General features: G+C 38.6%; 1 protein-coding gene across 14 annotated transcripts in view; it reads right to left on the bottom strand.

The window, feature by feature from the left end:
- Positions 1-2,560: 2,560 nt before the first annotated feature.
- The window catches only part of ADD1 (adducin 1), a 99,291-nt gene continuing 82,918 nt past the window's right edge, over positions 2,561-18,933 (bottom strand). For 5 of the 14 annotated variants that reach the window (XM_075930842.2, XM_075930841.2, XM_075930844.2 and 2 more), the window contains 4 exons: positions 11,395-11,551; positions 9,746-10,132; positions 8,797-8,892; positions 2,561-5,203 (listed from right to left, as the gene is read on the bottom strand). In XM_075930842.2, the coding sequence (XP_075786957.2) occupies positions 4,839-5,203; positions 8,797-8,892; positions 9,746-10,132; positions 11,395-11,551 (1,005 nt within the window). In that variant the 3' untranslated portion in view covers positions 2,561-4,838. Of the gene's footprint in view, positions 5,204-8,006; positions 8,042-8,796; positions 8,893-9,745; positions 10,133-11,394; positions 11,552-18,933 lie in introns of those variants that run through there. The other 9 variants (XM_075930847.2, XM_075930850.2, XM_075930849.2 and 6 more) reach the window with 3 other exon arrangements.

Genomic DNA, 18,933 nt, shown 5'->3' with positions numbered 1-18,933 from the left:
AGAGAAGCTAATAGCAAATGCTCCTGTCTGCTTCCCTTATTTCTCATGACTGTGATAAGTACAGGAGCCAACCTGAACTGTCCTTAGTATTTGATTTAGCAGGCTTTAATTAGACTTGCTAAGTTGATGCCAGAAGGTTGTTCTCTGGTGTGGTAAGTATAGATACAGCCTGTCTGTTCAACTGCTTAGCTTGACTTCTGACAAGATCATAACCTGAGGTTGTGCTATTGCAGACAAAACTTTGAGTGAACCTGTGACTAAAATAATAAAATGTGAACCCAAACCAGTGTAATCACTCCTTGGAGAATGCTGCACCACTGCGCAATGCAGAATTTTCAGAAATGGGCTGCAATGTTGCTGGACCCCGCAGAGCCGCACAAAGAAGACACTGTCAGGGGGGAGGGGAAGAGAGCCAGAGAGTTCGTGGCAGCTGCAGTTCCAGGCATGATCCTCAGCGAAGGAGATGGTGACATGCAGGAAACTCCATACAAGCCTGGGACCAAGCATCAGGCTGTTTCTCTTGCTGGATCCCTGGCCAAAGGGGTCCACAGCTAGGCTCTTGGGGGAATTGGCAAGTGGGGTCCTGCAACTGAGGACTCTTGGGAGAAGGTACGATGTATTTGGACCTCTGGCTGGACTCTGGGGAGGATGGAAGGAGAGAGAAGGGGGCAGAAAAACAGGAACTGGTTTGTCATAGGAGTTCCTTTAACTCTGTATTCCTGGGGGAATTTCTGTATTTACTGTATCTATATTGTTACAGATATGCTGACAGGTACTTTGAAATAAATTACCAACATAATTTAAACAGGCGTGTTTATATGGTGTTATTCTGACAATATTTTAGATGCCTATTATATACTCGTGAGGGTTTTTTATGCCAAAAAAATTGAGACAGACCTCAAACACATTTGTACCTGCTCAAGGAAATAATTTGGGTTTTGGTAGGTTTTACACTCATATATAATACAGGAAACAAAAGTAAGCTAGAGACTTTATATATAAAATTTAGGACTCACTTTTATTAAATGTCTCAAATTTGAACATGTCTATCATTTCCTATTATGCAGGTTTTAATCCATCACTTAAAAAAAAAACACAGCCCTGGAAAAAGATTTCTGCAACTTCCTGGTTGTGGCAAACTTTTACTTTGTATTCTTAGAGTGTTAGTTAAAAACAGAATTAGTGACTAATATTCCAGGTATGTCCTAAAAAAATTATTGATAAAGGCAGAGTATTTCCCTGCCTTGTGGAAAAAATGTAAATTCTAAAAGGACACGATAATATTATGTTGCTTGTGAATTCACTCAAAAAGCAGAGAATGTAAATTTACCAGAGTGAAAAGCAGCTATGTCCTCCCCATAGTATTTCAGCAAACTATGGCATTTGTTCAGAGATTTCAAACCTCTAAACTACTGCACACAGACTGAGGGTGAAATTAATAGGCAAGACTTCAAATGAGAACTCTTAGTTTTTTCACCTGAGCTCATATTCCACCCAAGCGTTGTCACTTTCTGGACAGCAGTTTAATGAATAAGATTAATCTAATAGGTTGTTTCCAGTAGGCAGAATTATACTAACCTGGAAGTGACTAGGGATCCTACAGTTGCTCTCTCAGGCTATGTCTAGACTGCAAGTCTCTTTCGAAAAAGAGTGTCTAGACTACAACCAGTACTTTCGAAAAAGCAAGCCACTTTTTCGAAAGAGCATCCAGGCAGTCTCTTTTGAGAAAGCACAGTTTGCATTACATAGTGCCTTTTTTCAAAAGAGCAATTTAAAAAAAAAGGTATTCTTCCTCGTAAAACGAGGTTTTCTGCAGTTGAAAAAACTGCCGCATTCTTTTGAAAGAATGCAGCAGCAGTCTAGATGCAGGGGAAGTTTTTTTGAAAAAAGACCACTTTTTTCAAAAAAATCTTGTGTCTAGACAAACCCTCTGATACAGCTAATTCTCCAGAAGGACAACGACTGCAATATGAAGGAGGCTTTTGTATTCTGTCTACATGTTCCCTCAAAGTTCTGACATGCACGTCTCCCTCCGCCACTTATTACATGCCCCATTCAAGGTCTCCAGCCATAACATCAGAAATCAGTATCTGGTATGGAACTTTAACAGCAACCAATTTACTATAAGCAAAATACAGTAGACTTCCGATAATCCAGAACCTTTGGGACATAGGTGGTGCCGACACACACACACACACACACACACACACACACTCTAAAGTATTTTTACCCTTTTTATTGTAGCACAAGCACCATCCAGCGTGTCACAATGCCAGTGGCAGACTAAACTTGGTCCCGACTGGTTTCGCTCGGTCCAGCTGCTGTCTTGTGACTCGTTTTTTGCCGAAGCTCATTCACTAGGCTCGTGCCATTTTGATGCTGATCTATCGCGAGTGCCGTACAATTGGATGCCAGACTATTGAAGTTTTACTGTACTAGATACTTTGCTCAAGAAAATAGTTTTAGCCATTCAAGTAAAATGGTTAGAGCACTATTCCCAAAGAGATTCTGGACATTAAAACTGTTCCCCAGCTTTCAAAAACGGAGGAAAAACCCTTACTCTTTTAAAGAAGAATTTTATTTGTGAGTAAAACTTAATGATACAAGAAAGAAAAAATACACGACTGTTCCCCCCAAGTGTGTAACCATACCGTACACAACCAGATTTCATAGTGTAATACAAAGAATTGAAAGAACAAACTACAAAATTAGAATCAAATCATTGCATATGTGGTCAAAGATAAAAGGACTCCATTATTAACTGAAACATGTAGCAATGGCTTAGTAATGAAATTATGACCCTGGCAATAAAACACAATTTAGCAAAGTAAGATAAGTACTGTATGCTTCCTAGTATACAGAGGACACAGAAGGTTAGAATATAAGCTCAAAGCCATTAGCGCCATGCAGTCCTTATTAGACATTATTGTTTAGGTGTCACTCTTAAGCAGTGATTTGCTGTTGCTTCTAATTTCATCTTACTCTACCTATTCCAAAACAGATGTCTGATTTCTGTAATAATTGCCACTAAACCTCTTTGCCCCTCACCTGGACACCTTGCAGTGCTAATGTCATATCCTGTACATTTGTTTTCCTTTTATCACTTTAATTTGGTCCAAGTTATCAATATATCTGAGGCCTAATATAGGCTTTATTTTTGCACTATAAAGCTGAACTTGTTTACTACTCACAGCTTTCATACTGCACCAATTGCAAGGCATTCACAATCTGCTATTTTTCTCACTATAAAACAGGCATTTTATATAACCCTATGTGATACATACATTATTGAATTTTATTTTAATTATAGTCATTGCATGTAAGCCAACTTTTTTCCCCCCCATGGAGGGTTTTTCCCCCTTGTTTTCTGCTGTTACAAATAAAAATGTGTAATTTGAACTGACATTTGGAGGCAATTTGTTTATATCCAGGGTAAATTCATTATGGTTTCTGAAAAGTTCATGTGTACAACAAATGAAGATGTTTTGTCTTTCCAAAAGGTAACTTGAAGATTGATCTCTGAATGTGCTCAGTGACAGAGAATCATAGTTGTACGTAGAAGAGGATGGCAAATAAGAGGTGAAAGTGAGATTTTCCTCGCTTTGCTACATGCTAAATACTTATGGAAAACCTGTGGCAAATGAACCTCTAAGGACTCTAGGAAGGATTTCTGTTCCTGATTTAACTACTGCTGGCAACATAAAACAAGAAACATGAGCTACTGTAAGTGAAAAGAAAAAAAAGGTAATATAAAAACACAGGTTAAGTGTTCATTGTATTGTGTTTACAATAGGGAAGGGAGTGAAAATGCAGCTTATATGCAATGTATTTGCATCTGCAACCAGCAAAGTTTTATCAAAACAATGACAACTGCACTAAAGACCAAATCTAAAACTGTTCATGCTCTAGGTCATCAATTAAAAGTGTCCCAAAAATCTAAAATACAATTGTTTTCAACCTGTACTTAAAGACCAAATTGCTATGCAACTGATATCTGATGGTCTCTGATTTTGGTTAGGGAAGAGGGTCTGTAAAATAGATTTCACAATATTACATTTATTAGAAAAGTTAAGGTTCTTTGAATGCACAATATCATCAGGAAACACCATCACCCGTTCAGTTCTTTACACCACAAGGTTAAGTTTAAGTTCCAACTATATCATATCTTTTTAACAAACCCACTGTTCTCATAGGAGAGTATTATTCAAAGTTAGTAGCCCCTTGATGTGTCTCATATTCAGGTACCAGAATATGGGTGAAAGACAGCTTTTATCTTCTTATATGGGGAAGGAGGAGGTAGGGAGAAGATAGAGGGATATGGTATGAATAGTCTCAAAGCTTGACTAGAGTAGTGACATATTGTAGAAGCATACATCTCTGTTCAAGAATGTGCCCCCTCTCTAAAATGCATTATTTAAAAAAGAACCTCTTTGTGACAGGCAAGTATAACATTGGAAAAGAGCATGTTCTGGAGTGAGCAGCTACTGCACTGTGAACATGGCCTAATCAAAAATACTTGTGTTCTTACATAAAGCAGTGTGGTCTTTAAATTAAAAACAGTTGTTCAATGTCTTCCACATGGAAGCCATTTAACTTTGTTTATAAATTAAGCTTCAAATCTGTGGTTCACTGCTGAGTACACAGGTTTAGCACCTTTCTGCATGTTAATTTCCTGTTATAACCTTAAACAATGAAGTTATAACTTGAGGGGTTGGTTGCTTGATTTGTTGCATTCCTTTACATAATGAGACAAAATGCTCAGTACAATCTGGTACATTCTAGTGGTTAATGAATTTAGATTCTAAAATAGGACAGTGTTTCTGCAGTACATCAGGCCTTCAGGAGTCACTCTTCTTTTTGTTCTTCTTCAGGAAGGAAGGAGTGCGGAACTTCTTTTTCTTTTTGGATGGGGATTTTCCTGGAGATTCATCACTACCTGGATCAGCAGCTGTCCCCTCCTCAGCTGTTGGTGTTGTTGCCTCTTCAGCAGGTTGGGACCGGGGCTCTTGATTTTCTGTTTCAGGTAACTCAGTCTGGCTTTTGGTCAGATCTTCACTGCACCTACCTTCCTCTTCCTCCTCCTCCTTTCTGAAGGTTGGAAAGCTGAGTGCTTCTGAAGGCTCATCGGGGGTGAGGTCTGGGAGGGTTTGCTTGAAAGTTGCAGCATCACTGTCATCTTTGTAAGTCTGGTCCTGCAGTGTGTCTAATGGATGGATTGATATGAAATATTTAGTTCAAGTATGCTGGTCTCCAACACACATTAAGGTGAAGCTATCATTTAGTGAGTGCTGTGTGTGAAAGTCTAGCTCATTTAACTTACATAATGCTTTTGAAATCTATCTAGTCTACTTCACCTTTGGGCACAGAGATGTAAGTGGAACATTCAAAAGGTTATTTTCAATTTCCTGCCAGACAGCAAATAAAGTTGAATCCAACTGTAATGTTCTAAAGTGCTAGGAGTAAATGTCAAATATTTATAAATAAAATATAGTAATGTAGCTTCTTTTGCAAATGATTTGAGAATTTTTAGCACAGTGACCAGGGAACTAAATCTACAATTGCCATTGGCATTAACGAGATTGTCACTAGACTCCTAAATTTTAAATTATTTTAATTTATTGGGATGGAGCAAATTATACAAACATTAGATCCATGGCTTGATGTGTGAGAATCTTACTAATTCTTACTTTGCCCATCCTTATAAAAATCCTAGTATTTCCCTGGAGCTTCTCAGGGAAGATTTAAAAAGATGACTTTATAATGAAGTCTGCTATTGTAATGGTTTCATTATCTTGAAAAGATTTATTATTGTGTTATAAGGTCTTATAAATATAATCAATATACTCTGTCAAATTAACTAAGCATGTTTTGTGATGCAGCCTTTTCTATGACATGGGTTCACTTAGCGGGATTTCATCCCTGTGCGAAGCATCAGCCATTGCTTAAATGGTGCTAAAGTGATACTCAGGCCTTGCTATGGCCCTGTTCACATTATTCACTAGTCTACAGTAGAACCTCCCTGTCTTCAGGGAGATTTAACGATACTCTACTTTTCAATATTACATACATTTCACTATGAAGCAATCCTGTCTGCACTGAGCACTTTTTTAGAACACAATGCACTTTATTCCTGCCTGTGTAAAAAGCACAAATTAATAAGAGTCCCATTACCTGTGTCAACTCCATCCAAGCTAGTAGAGCATAAAAAGGAAAGTGGGTGACAGCCAGGCCATAGGAGTTTGTGAGCTGCGAGAAAAACTGGGCTAATAATCCTCAATTTAAAAAATTCAAGATCTTCCACAGTCAAGAGGGAAACTGGGTGAGAGCACTAGGTTTTATGTTCAAGGCTTTGAGAGGTGACTATCTATAGAATATGAGAATGTCTCTAATGAGAATGTGTCCTTTAATCTTGCAGGACTATACTGAAAATTCCTTATACTGTGTTTTAGAAGACATTATTCTGTGAATGTATGATAAATATTTGCTAGAATAGTGCTAATTTCTGCTGTTAAACCCACAATATCTACTTAATACTCAGTATCAAGCCAAATGCTCAGAATGGTAAAGTTAGAAGTTTAAAATTCTGTTATGATGCAGACAAGATTTGAAAGCCAGGAAAATGAGGAAGCCATCATGTATGTTATCAGTTGCCTCATGGAATGTTAATCTGATTAACTCTTTATGACCATTTACAGCACTTCAATTATAGTATATCATATTGTCTTTTTATCATTACCAACTTTCTAGTCATGATTTTTATTTCTTCAGGAATTGAAGTGGAAGACATTAAACTAATTTTTAGTGCATGTACCACATTTGATTTTCAGGTAGGCAGGTTTTTGGTTCTTCTAAAGGAATAACCGTCAACCTTTCAATTTGTTCATTAAATGAAAGTATAGGAAGCTACCAGAATTTAAACAGGTTTTGCCACTATCAAGCATTACAGTTATAGAAAAATAATTTTAACTTGTCTTTCCAAGAGACTTATCCCACCCAGCCTCTGAAACAGTCCCTAAATTATTTAACAAGATGGAATCACTGTACACTAGAATGAAACATGGATTTCCTAATTTAGCTAAAGAATGGGCAAAGTTTTAAAATCAGAAATGTGTACAAGATTCGTTATTTTGCTCAGTGACTTTAATACATCAAGTGAAGTTTTCCAAATTACATCTTCCAGGAAAAAAAAAATATTTCAGCGACAACAGGACAATACTTTAAAATTTAAAAATATATTCTAGAAACAACAGCACGCACGCAAACACACACAACACATGCATACTGTGATGCAGTAATACCATTACAACTTCTATCTGCAGTTTTGGCCCTAATGGAAACGTCGGGGTAAAGTAGATTTTTATACAAACAGATGCTATAGGGTTCCCACTATAGGAGTACGCTTTTCAAAATGGTATACTTTAAGTGTGGTTGTAGTCAGAAAACTGACTACATAAAAACGGCACCTGCTTCCAACAGATCTCCTGTCAGCCCCAACTCTCATTGCATTCAGTCATAGCTGCTTAAGATAGGGAAATTCACATATACATGAAGTTTACTTTCGTTAGCCCTGTAAAGCCAACATAGCTTAAAGAGAAAGCTCATTTATATCTAGCTTATTCAACACAATTTTAATTAAGTTCCAATCTTAGAATCTTACTAGTAGTATCAGAGCCACGCAGAACAAAGTTCAGATTTTCCTGTTACAAATCACTAGCCAGATACAGTCACCGAAAGACAGGACAAACATGGAATCTCATTAGGACACTTTCACAGTCTCTTTCAACAGTATAGCACATTTTAATGTAAAGTTTATGCAAGTGACCTAGAATTCCAAGAAAGTAATAATGGAAGGAATTAGTGTCTATCATTGACTGTAAAAATGCCTTTTTTTAAAAAAACACAAACAGAAAACAAAACTCAAACAACAGAGATGCAAGAGAATGAAGCAAAGCCCAGAGAACTTCAGAAAAGAAGCACAAACAGGTCAGAGTATGGGATGATACTTACTATGGTAACAGGTACTCTTTAGCATATCCATCTCCTGTTTAACGCAGCCACAAGAAGAAAAAAGCACAAGTAGAGAATCTATGCATTCATCACAGCCATTGTGTTAAATTAAAAGAATGATTGGAAACATTCTTACAGAAAACAGAATGAGATGAAGTAGTGCATGGCAGACTTCATAATAGACAAGTGATATATTCCAATGAACAAGGTAAAGGAAACATAAAACAGAAATTAGATTACACCTGTTTAACAGACTGTTACTTTTATCTTATTTTTTCCATGGGATAACAGAAACAGAAGTGGTAGGCCCTTTTCTTATTTTTTTCTGATAATTTTACATCGTGTTAACAAATCAAACTAAGAGCTAAACTGGGACAGAAAAATATTCTCATAGGTGTAATCCAAATACAATAATGTTTAAGAAATGTGCAACCAGTGAGCAGGATTTACTAAACTATCTAATCACGTTCAGCAAAACTCTGCTTCATCATTAGACTTAACGTGTCACTTCAAAACAGCAGCCACATCTTACTCAGAGTGCTCAAAGGAGCAAATCTGTTCCAAGACTTAACAAGATGACTAGGCAATTTTGAAATGGGGAGTATCTATCTAATGACAATGCACATTTCTTTACTATTGTGAACATTGCCACTATTACATTTAGTCAAGCAGCTCTACAGATTGTTAAAAAACTGAACTCATTCCTCCATTAAATATTATTTTTTCATGCTTCCGTCAATACAGGTGTTGCTATGTAAGTCTTTCCCACCCCAGTTAAATGGAACATACCTTCTTCTAGCTTAACTGGAGTGCTGGGAGGAGTACGGGCTGAAGTGTGGTCAGGAACACTCTTTTCTTTCGGTTCTCTGGCATCTTCTGAAGGTTCTACAGATGAATCAGGATAGAAATTAAAAAGAGCACACAGGATTCTTCTTTAGGGATGCAGGGAAAAAACAACTTACCACTACACACAATCTTTCACTGTTGCTGAATGAAAATTCTGACCGAATGCCAAATAATTCCAAAACAAGCCAAAGTTAAGGTGTAGACCAACACTATTGTGATTTTACCCGCTATAGATATTATGTTATCCAACTATTTCTACTCCAAAAATTTTTCAGTAAAATGGACTGAAATGATTATATAACAGTTTCCACACTATTTTGGGGCCCAGCATTGGGACATACTGTTCTAGAGGGAGGAGGCTGCTGGCTAAGAGCCAAAGAAGAAATAACTATATGAAGGGCACCAAATCTAAAATTATAGAATATTAAATTTTTTGCTTGCTTTGAGTTTATTGGCAGAAACTTGGATTAAACAAAATGTCTATTACTGAAAGCAACGAATGGAAAGGTGCACAGATAATCACAAGTGTAACATGCAATAAACTGCAATTATTGCAAATGGATTCTTAAGTGGTTTGAGATCTCCCCCCCCAAATTAAAAATGATCCATCCACCCCACTCCCTTTCAGCTTCAATAATAGGTGCCTACTAAAGAAGTAATTGTTAATGTAAAACATAAAAAGCTGCCTTTAGAAAGTCTGGTACTGAGGAAATCTCTATGTTCTACACAGTTCATCCAGCCAAGAAAAAAATCCACCAATTAAATTAAATCAGCCCCACAAGTAATAAGCCAAGCTAAACATGTCCAGAGATAGCAGAGACTCCATAAGTGCAGATTAAGCAAGATGGCTTCCCCTTGATTGAAAACTCAGTGGTACCATATTCATTAGTACCTGACTCCTCAGCCAAAAGGTCAGGATTGGAGCTTAATGCCTTGATGACTGCTGTGTGAAACTCCTTGTGTGGAGACTTCTGCTCATCTGACTCCTCCTGATTAAGATTAGTATTCATTTGCTGCATGGTCTGAGAAGAAACCCATGCAGCAGAGAACTGAGAATTATCTAACGATTTAGAGAGTGTTGATTCTTCATGAGTCTGCAAAATCTTCAGATCTGTATCTTTCACTGTTCCTTGAAAGGTTTTTGATCTGCCTTGCAACGCCAATGGTTTTTTTCTGGAAGCATTTTGCTCCCTGTAGCTCTGACTTTTATGTGAAACATTTGGCTTCCCAGCTGGTGTCTCTCTCAATACCTCAGTCTCTCCATATTTTGATAGTTTATCTATGTAGGATTTAGCAATGTTACAGAGAAAATAAAGGGGTATGCAATTACAGAGACAACAACATAACAGTTCAGTCCCACAAACAGCTTTAATACCTGTACAGACAAAGCTATCTATGAAAAAGGCAGAATTTGAGATCTATACATCAAGCTAGTGTAAAGTTACAAGAGGAACACACTCTAATAATAGTCCCTAACCAGGGACAAGTCACCATACAACTTTTAAAGGAAATGTAAATAGTATATTGCCCCATAAGCTATTTGTATTACAATAGTGCCTAGAGGCCCTAATTTAGATTGGGGTCCCAATATACTAAATATTGTGAAAAAACGTGCCCTAAAAATTTATAATTTAAATGGACAAGACAGTCAAAGGCTTAGCGGGCAATTAGAGGCACAGAAAAGGACATGACTTGCCCAAGGCCAGGAACAGAGCCACACTTCCTTAATCATGGTCCAGAGCCCTACCCATGGACCAGTCTCTTGTAAACAGGTGAAAATGGGCCACCAATATTCCAGCATAAACAATACTATCATAGAGGCTCCACTTTAACACTATATGAGAATCACATCAAAGAAATGCCATGGTGAATTCTCTTTTACTGCAGCATGATGCTCAATACATTTTCTGATAGGTTAGTGATTCCTCGGGATAGTTCGGAAGTGTGCCCTAATCAGGTCTCTATCTTGTGACTCCTTTTCAAAAGCACCAAATGGTACAGCTGCATTTTCCCCAATTCAAAATACTTACCAGATCTCCAATTTACAACAAATAAGAAAATTTTACTCCTGCTGTCTAAAAGCAATGTCAGATCTTTACTCACTAGGTTATCATACACAGTAGGAAAATGACACAGTAATGAACTATATTACACCAAGTTCAATAAAAGGCCTGGCTGAATGAAGTATCAAGCTTCTGTATTAAATGTTAAGTAACAATAATAACTGGCCAAATTCCTTGGACAGTAATTAAGCAATTCACTTTTGATTCCAGTGAAGTTTTGTTTGATTAAGAACTGAGATTTTGGCCAAATATTGCTGAGCATTTCAATGGCAGTTTATCATCTCCAAATTGCTTTGCAAATAGTATTCTCCACTTAGAGTTGCAAAAATTGAACAAGGAGGTTAAGTAACTGGCCTGTGGTCACAGAAGAATTACTGTCACAGCTAAGATTAAGACTGCAGAAGACCTTGGTTCCCAATCCTATGCTCACATCAGCTGTGCCATGGACCTAATGTATCTGAGATATAACCAAACCAACCTTCAGAACCTTTCTGCTTCCTTTCCACTTCTTTGCGATACTCGTCCAGTTCTCGATCAGTGAGTTTATTGAAGGGGTTTGGTCCTGCTGTGCTCACTATAACTCGTGGCTGATATTCCTTCTCAATGATTGCTTTCGATGCAGTCACCAGTTCTCCCTGGCAAAAGAGAATACAATTAAGATGAGTGTGCCGCTGAACAGCAATTCATTTAATTCTGACAATGGCTCAGGCTACAAGCAGCCAAAAACACAAATGTAATTAAAAATTAAGCTGAAAAATGCTGCTTTCATTTTCTTAGGTTAAATAAGCAACAATTCCAATTTAGAAATCTTAAAAAACTTGGGATGTTTTATATTAAAGAAAAAATAGCCCTTATGAGTAAATGGCTAGACAGACATTACTGTTTTCACCAGGGCATGTCCACTATTAAGCACCACATCAAATAGCAACCAAACGGGCTTTGTCAGAATAATATATTTGCTGTCAAGAAAGTAGCAAGTTTCCTTATTTCCACAGGGAAAATTTACCAGTTCTGTTTCGGATACAGTCTTTCACAGAAACTGGATCCAAATGATATGTAATTAAGTATTATATTTAGCACTGCTGATACTCTGTGTCCAAAGAACAAGAACAGAACATGCTGATGTACAAGAGCCCTCCGCCCATATTAATGGCAGGTTTTCTTATCAACTGGGAATCAAAGCTAATCAGTATATATTTTGAGAGTCTGTTCAAGAACTCCTCCTAAAATAATAAGAGCTAGAACCACCAAATTCAGGAAACAGGTTCCTCTTATAACTTAAAGCAAGGCTAAGGATTGGTTGTTCCAGGAAAATGGGATATTGCTGGGAATGAGATCTCATCTCACAACCATACAGAAAAGAGAGAATTCTCTTTTGGGACTGCCTCAGCCCTGAGCCTTCCATCCCGCAGGCACCCTTCAGGGAAAGCGGGGAGGGCCCTGAGGCTGTCCTCCCCCAACTCCTGGGAGAACATTGCTAATTGTTCTCTTTGTTAAGGAGCAAGGAGAAGTGCACAGTTTGCTGCATTCCTCTCTGACTAGGGAGTGCAGGGACAGGAAGGGGAACAGTAAGCAGGTGTGGTACAAAGCTGGGGGGCCCGGGGGAAGTGTTCTTTGCCCTTCCCCACCCTTCACCCCTATACAGAGTCTCCTGACCAGAGCCCTCCTCACCCTCCAACCCTGATTCCTGCAACCCGTCTAGCCCTCAGCCCCCTGCTTTGAGCCCCTCCTTAAGGATAGGAGCTATGCTGGGTAAATGTGCTAAAGGTTTCATATTGCCTCAAAGGTGGAAGACACTTCCCTGGGTTGTGATTTCTGTGTCAGACCTTCCAGGTCATTTGTCTGTTTAAGTGACATTTGTCTACAGCATTATTTAAAAAGTTACTCTGATGCCTAATCTGAACTCATCAGCACAGATGTCTAAAAATTACTCTCTAATCCTCAAGATTATTTTTAAAAAAGATGGCACAGATGAGACAAGAAATACTGTTCTAGGCAGAAACAGCTGCAAGAACATTTCAGCCAGAATCTCAGTAAAGGATGAGCCACCAGAAATAGAGAAGCACGGTTATACAGGTGTGCAGGCCCACCAACTAAGGGGGAGGAGGGGAGAGACAGCTGCCCTGGGCCCAACGACTCTAAGAGATCCTGGCAGCCACCCTTTAAACTGCTGCCACGTTGTCGCACTCCAGGTGGCTTTAAGGGCAGAGGGTAGGAGAGCAGCATACTCCAGGGGGTGCTGAAGGCTGGCTGCCCTGCCCCTACCCCTTCTGGGAGTGCGGAGCCAGTCATGCCTTCAACCACACCTGCCAGCTCCCTTGCAAGTGTGAAAGCATGTCAGAAAAGATCTAGATATCAAAAGAGGAAGCATACAGTAGCTAAATGTCCATCTTCACCCAGTTCAAGCAGTCTACATCAGCAGCAAGATGGTGCCCAGATTACATGCTGCTGTCCTGAACACAATCTAAACTGAAATTCTTTTACAAGGTTATCCCATTTGATTTAATTTAAGTTTGAAACAGAAATATAGGTTCATCACCAAAGAGTAGCAAAAGAAAGATAATCTCGCACATATGGTGAAAAGCCCTGGAAACTGTTTGAATGAGCCCTTTCTCTTGTGCTAGTTTAGATACCTTAGATTTTAATCATAATGAATCTGATTTTCAGATTTACGAAGGCACACTTCAGGAACTCAATACAAACAAACAAACCTAATGTTTAGAGAGGAATTCATATCAAGTGTCCTCTTTTCTGGTTATCCAGTGACCACAACGCTCAGTAGAACTGGATTTTCCTATCTCAATTTAGTAGTTAAACTGCATGCTGGCCCAATTTAATGTCTTATATTTTGGGTGCCCACACTCCTGAAAAGCCTAGACAAACACACATAGCTTCACTCCTGCCCAAATGAAACACTTATTATGAAGAAAAATAGCCACTGAAATACTTCAAACTGTCTTCGCAGGTTGTCATTGCTAAATTGGGATTACATTTATTTTCTAGTATAGTATGCAGAAAAGTTTCTTCACATTTTTGACAATCTGAGTACTTGTCTTTTAAAAGTTTAAAAGAATAGGAACTTTTAAAGCTTTCTAATGATGTGTCTTTCTTTGCAACATAACACTAGAGATATTTGCATGAAAACAGGATATTAGTTTTTTAAAAACTAACAGGCTCTGGCTGCTTGGTCCCTCACCTGAATCCATAAACTTCTATTTACAAACATCACAACTGATTTATTTGGAAGTGACTGAAGAGTATAACCTTTGGTGGGGAACAAACAGCAGGAGATGAACTTTCAAAGAAACTAAGAAACTGTCTTGTTGCAGCCAATAAAATAAGAACCACCCTTTTCCCAGCTGCAGAATAAATACATGCTGAAGTTTCTCATACGACATCAGCCAGCCTGAAACTGTATGGAGCTTGACATCTTTTGCACCAGTGAGGTGTATAAATGCTACAACAGAACACCTCAAAAACTGCATTTCATACAAGTCAAAAAATAATTTTTAAACAGATTTGTGAGCTCCCAAGACTTATAACTTCACTAAAAATGATGGGGGGGGGGGAGATAATCAATATCCGCAATTACTTTGGATTTTTTTTAAACAAAAAGATTACAAACTAAACATGGATTGAATAATGGACCATTAGCAATATGCTGCACAGGCTTGCAAAGCAGGGAATCATGCCAGGCAAAGCTTGTGGGTGTTATAGGATTATAAAATTATCAAAGTGAATACAATAGATGTAATGTGGGCTGATTTCACTTAAGAGTTAGTTTATGCATCTCTGAACCTTTCTTGTAATTTACACTGATTTGATATGAACGCTATCACACAAATTGAAAGTTGACTAAAGTACTATAAAAGAAATGGTAGCAAAAAACAGCAAGGCATTCAGTTTGGAGCCGGGTGACTAATGTATCCGTATTATTTGTCTTATTTAGGAGAACATCTTTATTCATTACTGGGAAAAGAAGCTAAAACAAGCACATCAAGTTCATGACACAACATCTAGCAAGTAAAATAGTGAGGCGATGGAAATAACACATGGACTTGGAAATATGGGCAGGAAATGGAGAGAAATTTGTCATCTTAAAAAATGCAAGTTAATATTTCTGTGGGAAAATAATCTGACAGATATACAGACTAAAGGGAAACACCTTGATTTCAACAGAGCTATAACATTTTATACCAGCAGAAGATCTGCCCCTGGAGAGAAGTAATACTGAAAAAGACAGCACACTTTTTTTTTTTTTTTTTTTTTTTTAAATAAAGGCATTATGTCACAGAATAGAACGGTGAAATTACACCTGGAATACTTCAACCAGCCTGAACAATACCAGAGAGATGTAATGTAGATAAATCTTTGTATTAGTCATTTTATAGTGTCTCAAGTCTTTCTAACTTTGTATTAAATCTTTTATTAAGTTTTTAAATAATTGTATAGTCTTTAGGAATAATCAAGTTAAAGAAAATGTCTTTGTACTAGAAGTAGAATAGATCTTACCCTTTTGACTTGAAAGTGGTTCTGTTCTTGATGAACAAGATGTGGATGAATGAGGCGTGGAAGGTAAACACCTCCGAGAATTAACAGTTGCAACAGTTGGAAAGGGAAAGAATAGGAGTCAAACCCAAGGCACCCAAGACACTGTCAAGTGGGCTTATTCTGAAAAGACCAGACATATGGATGGCCATGGGAATCAGAAGCAAGCACCCTCTTTTGAAGCAGAGTTAAAAGTAAACACCCTCTTCGAAATTGGAAGCACTGGGGATAACTCCAGAAGATGATGCCACAGATCTAAGTGACACAGCTAAAGTGCATAGACTTGCATGAGAGGGAAGCGCCTATAAATGTGGGGTGTCTTGCTAGGACCCTGGGTCTCATCTTGTCAACATCGGAGCAGCATTCTGGAGCGACATAAGCCCAGGTCCTTCCCATCCCTCATGTAACTCACCTGACCAGGGAGTTAAGAGGAGCAAGTTGGTAACTAAGCAACAAGACAACAGAGTGTGTGTGCGTGCGCGCGCACGTGGAGTATGGTATCTTATATGTATATAATACAATATTGTTATATTACCAATAAATGTGGTATTTTGCCGTATCCCCGAAAGAATTGCACGGGATCTTTTTAAGTACAACAGTAAAACTGCAGCCAATTCAGAGGGGGCAATGAAAATAATTAGGGGGTTGAAAGGAGTGACAAAAGTAAAAAAGTTGGGTAAATAATTTAGGGGACAGAGAATGTGAATCATATAAAGGATATAATATCAGAGACAAGACAGGAATGGCTTACCATAGCAGAAAGGGATACATATAACAAGCAATGATGGGTTAAAGTGAAGGAAAGAACATTTTATTAGGTTAATCAAAATATATTCCATTGAATTAGGTCACAGAATACTCTCCCACTGGAAACCTCATGGTTCAAGACATTAATATTATGGACATCTCTAAAAACAAACAAAGTGGACTAGTGGTGAGGAGAGCATCAAGATAGGTGAAGTACTTGATGAAATTTGACATCTTTAAACTTCCATGATTTGATGTGGACTCTGTGGACTCTAAGAAATGTTTACTTATGGAGGCAGATATAGACTGGGTGCATTGCAGAGGCAGGATGGAGATTTGTATGCAATATCACTCCCTGTTTACCTGATAGAATACCAATAGCATCTTTTCCAAGGCCAATAGGAAGGGATTGCAGGCCTGAATGATAGGGTATGTCTAGACCACAGTAAGATTAGTTTACTAGACGTACCCAAATAAAGCAGCGATTTAAACAATTACCGCTTCATTTAAATTAAAATGGCTGCCGCGCTGTGCCGATCAGCTGTTTGGAGGCACATCGCTTTAGTCTGGACGCTCCATGGTCGACATCAAAGACATTTGTTGACCTCCCCGTTATGCCTCGTGAGATGAGGTTTACTGGGGAGGTTGACAAATGCCTTTGATATCAACCGCAGAGCATCCAGACTACAGCACTGTGCCGCCAAACAGCTGATCGGCACAGCGTGGTAGCCATTTTAATTTAACTGAAGCAGCGATTATTTAAATCGCCGCTTCATTTGGGTATGTCTAGTAAACTAATCTACATGGGTCTGGTGACAGAGCCATGTGGTCTAGACATACCCTAAGAGACCTGATGCTTTTGTCCTATCAAGCACTAAAGCGCCTCAGAGCTGGAAGAGAAATTAAAAACAGCAATTTCACAAAGGCCTAAATCTCTACCAGTCTCTCCTGCTGCCTTAAAATCTTGATTATGCCATCATGAATTGAACCACATTAAAGAACGAGCCCAACAATACTGCTGACTTGATTAAGCAGTACTTTGCTTTCCTACACACACACACACACACACACACACACACACACACACACACACACACACAAAAGAATAAAGTGTGCCCCACTAGACAGATGTGATTTAATTACTATAGGTATTATGAAAGAGTATCAGAGGGGTAGCCGTGTTAGTCTGAATCTGCAAAAGCAACAAGGAGTCCTGTAGCACCTTATAGACTAACAGATGTATTGAAGCATAATCTTTCGTGGGCAAAGACCCACTTCATCATATGCATGTAGTGGAAATTTCCAGAGGCAGATATAAATATGCAGGCAAGAATCAGGCTAGAGATAATGAGGTAAATTCAATCAGGGAGGAAGAGGTCCACTTCTAGCAGCTGATCTGGAGGTGTGAACACCAAGAGAGGAGAAACTGCTTTTGTAATTGGCTAGCCATTCACAGTCTGTGTTTAATCCTGAGCTGATGGGTGTCAAATTTGCAGATGAATTGCAGCTCAGCAGGTTCTCTCTGAAGTCTGGTCCTGAAGTTTTTTTTGCTGCTGCAGGATGGCTACCTTTAAAAAGGTATGAAAAAGTAGAAATTTTTGGTGAACAATTAGATTAGGTGGATACTTGTATTCAACACCAAAAGTATGGCTGAAATGCAAAAAGCAGAAATTTATAAAAACTGTATGAGGTCTCCAAAACAAGCTAGTATGAAAGGCTGCTTTCTATTCTGAATTCAAGGTAGTTTCAAATTGATAATAATAGCCATATTAGAAACCCCAAAAGAGTTGACATTACTGAAGATATGCTACTAATTCCTTCATTCTGGACCCATTTTAATAAACAGCATGTTTGAGAGGAAGGGAACCCCCCATTTCATCACTACACTTTTGATGTTTCAGAAGACAGCCAGGGCTCTTTCACTAAATCAATACTTACTTTAAAAAAAAAAAATCTTACAGAAAACAAAGGTAACAGTTTTAAAAAAAGACTGGATAGCTAAGTACCCTCTAAACTGCACAGCTGTACTGCTATGCAGCTCCCTTTTAAGCCCCATACAGGGGTTCAGGACTGTGGCAGGGAGCGGTCTCTCCCTGCTGGCCCCTGGAATAGACCTACTGTGGTAAGGAGAGGTGCCTCTCTTCACACCCCCTGCCCAGGTGCTGCTATGGAAAAGAGAACTGAGGGGAGTCCTTTTTCCCTGCTGTAGCCCCCGGGCAGCCTGTAGCCCACACCCTCATTGTTGGGTCCACTCCAGAGCCCACAGTTCCCCTGCACTCTGTCCCAGCCCTCAAGCCCCTCCCACATTGCAAAACCCTTATCCTCACCCCAGCACATGAATTTTATGTGCATCAATATGGAGACATCACCTCCATATTGGTGCACATAAAATTCATTCTGCCCACGTATGGGAAAAATTAGAGGGAAGGAACACTGTTGGACGGTGCAAAATATTTTTCAGATTATGCTTCCTCTCCAATTCCATTTGCATTTTCATCTATAATGAGAGTGGATTTTAAGGGAAAGAGCTTTCTGTATGATACAGAAGAAGCTGATTTTCCTATGACTTACTTTGGACCAGTATCTGGTTTTAATGTTATTTTAAACTGTAATGGACTATTTTTGAAGCTTGTCTGACTCTACGTGTGCCCAGCTTGTGCATTAGGACTGCCTTCTTTCCTATTTTAACATCAGAAGAGCAATGCATGAGACTGGTGACCAT

This window comes from Pelodiscus sinensis, chromosome 4 (genome assembly GCF_052426305.1).
Source record: "Pelodiscus sinensis isolate ZL-2025 chromosome 4, ASM5242630v1, whole genome shotgun sequence".
Taxonomy (NCBI): domain Eukaryota; kingdom Metazoa; phylum Chordata; order Testudines; family Trionychidae; genus Pelodiscus; species Pelodiscus sinensis.
Note: the sequence above shows the minus strand (reverse complement) of the source record. Positions and strands in the feature narration are given on the sequence as shown.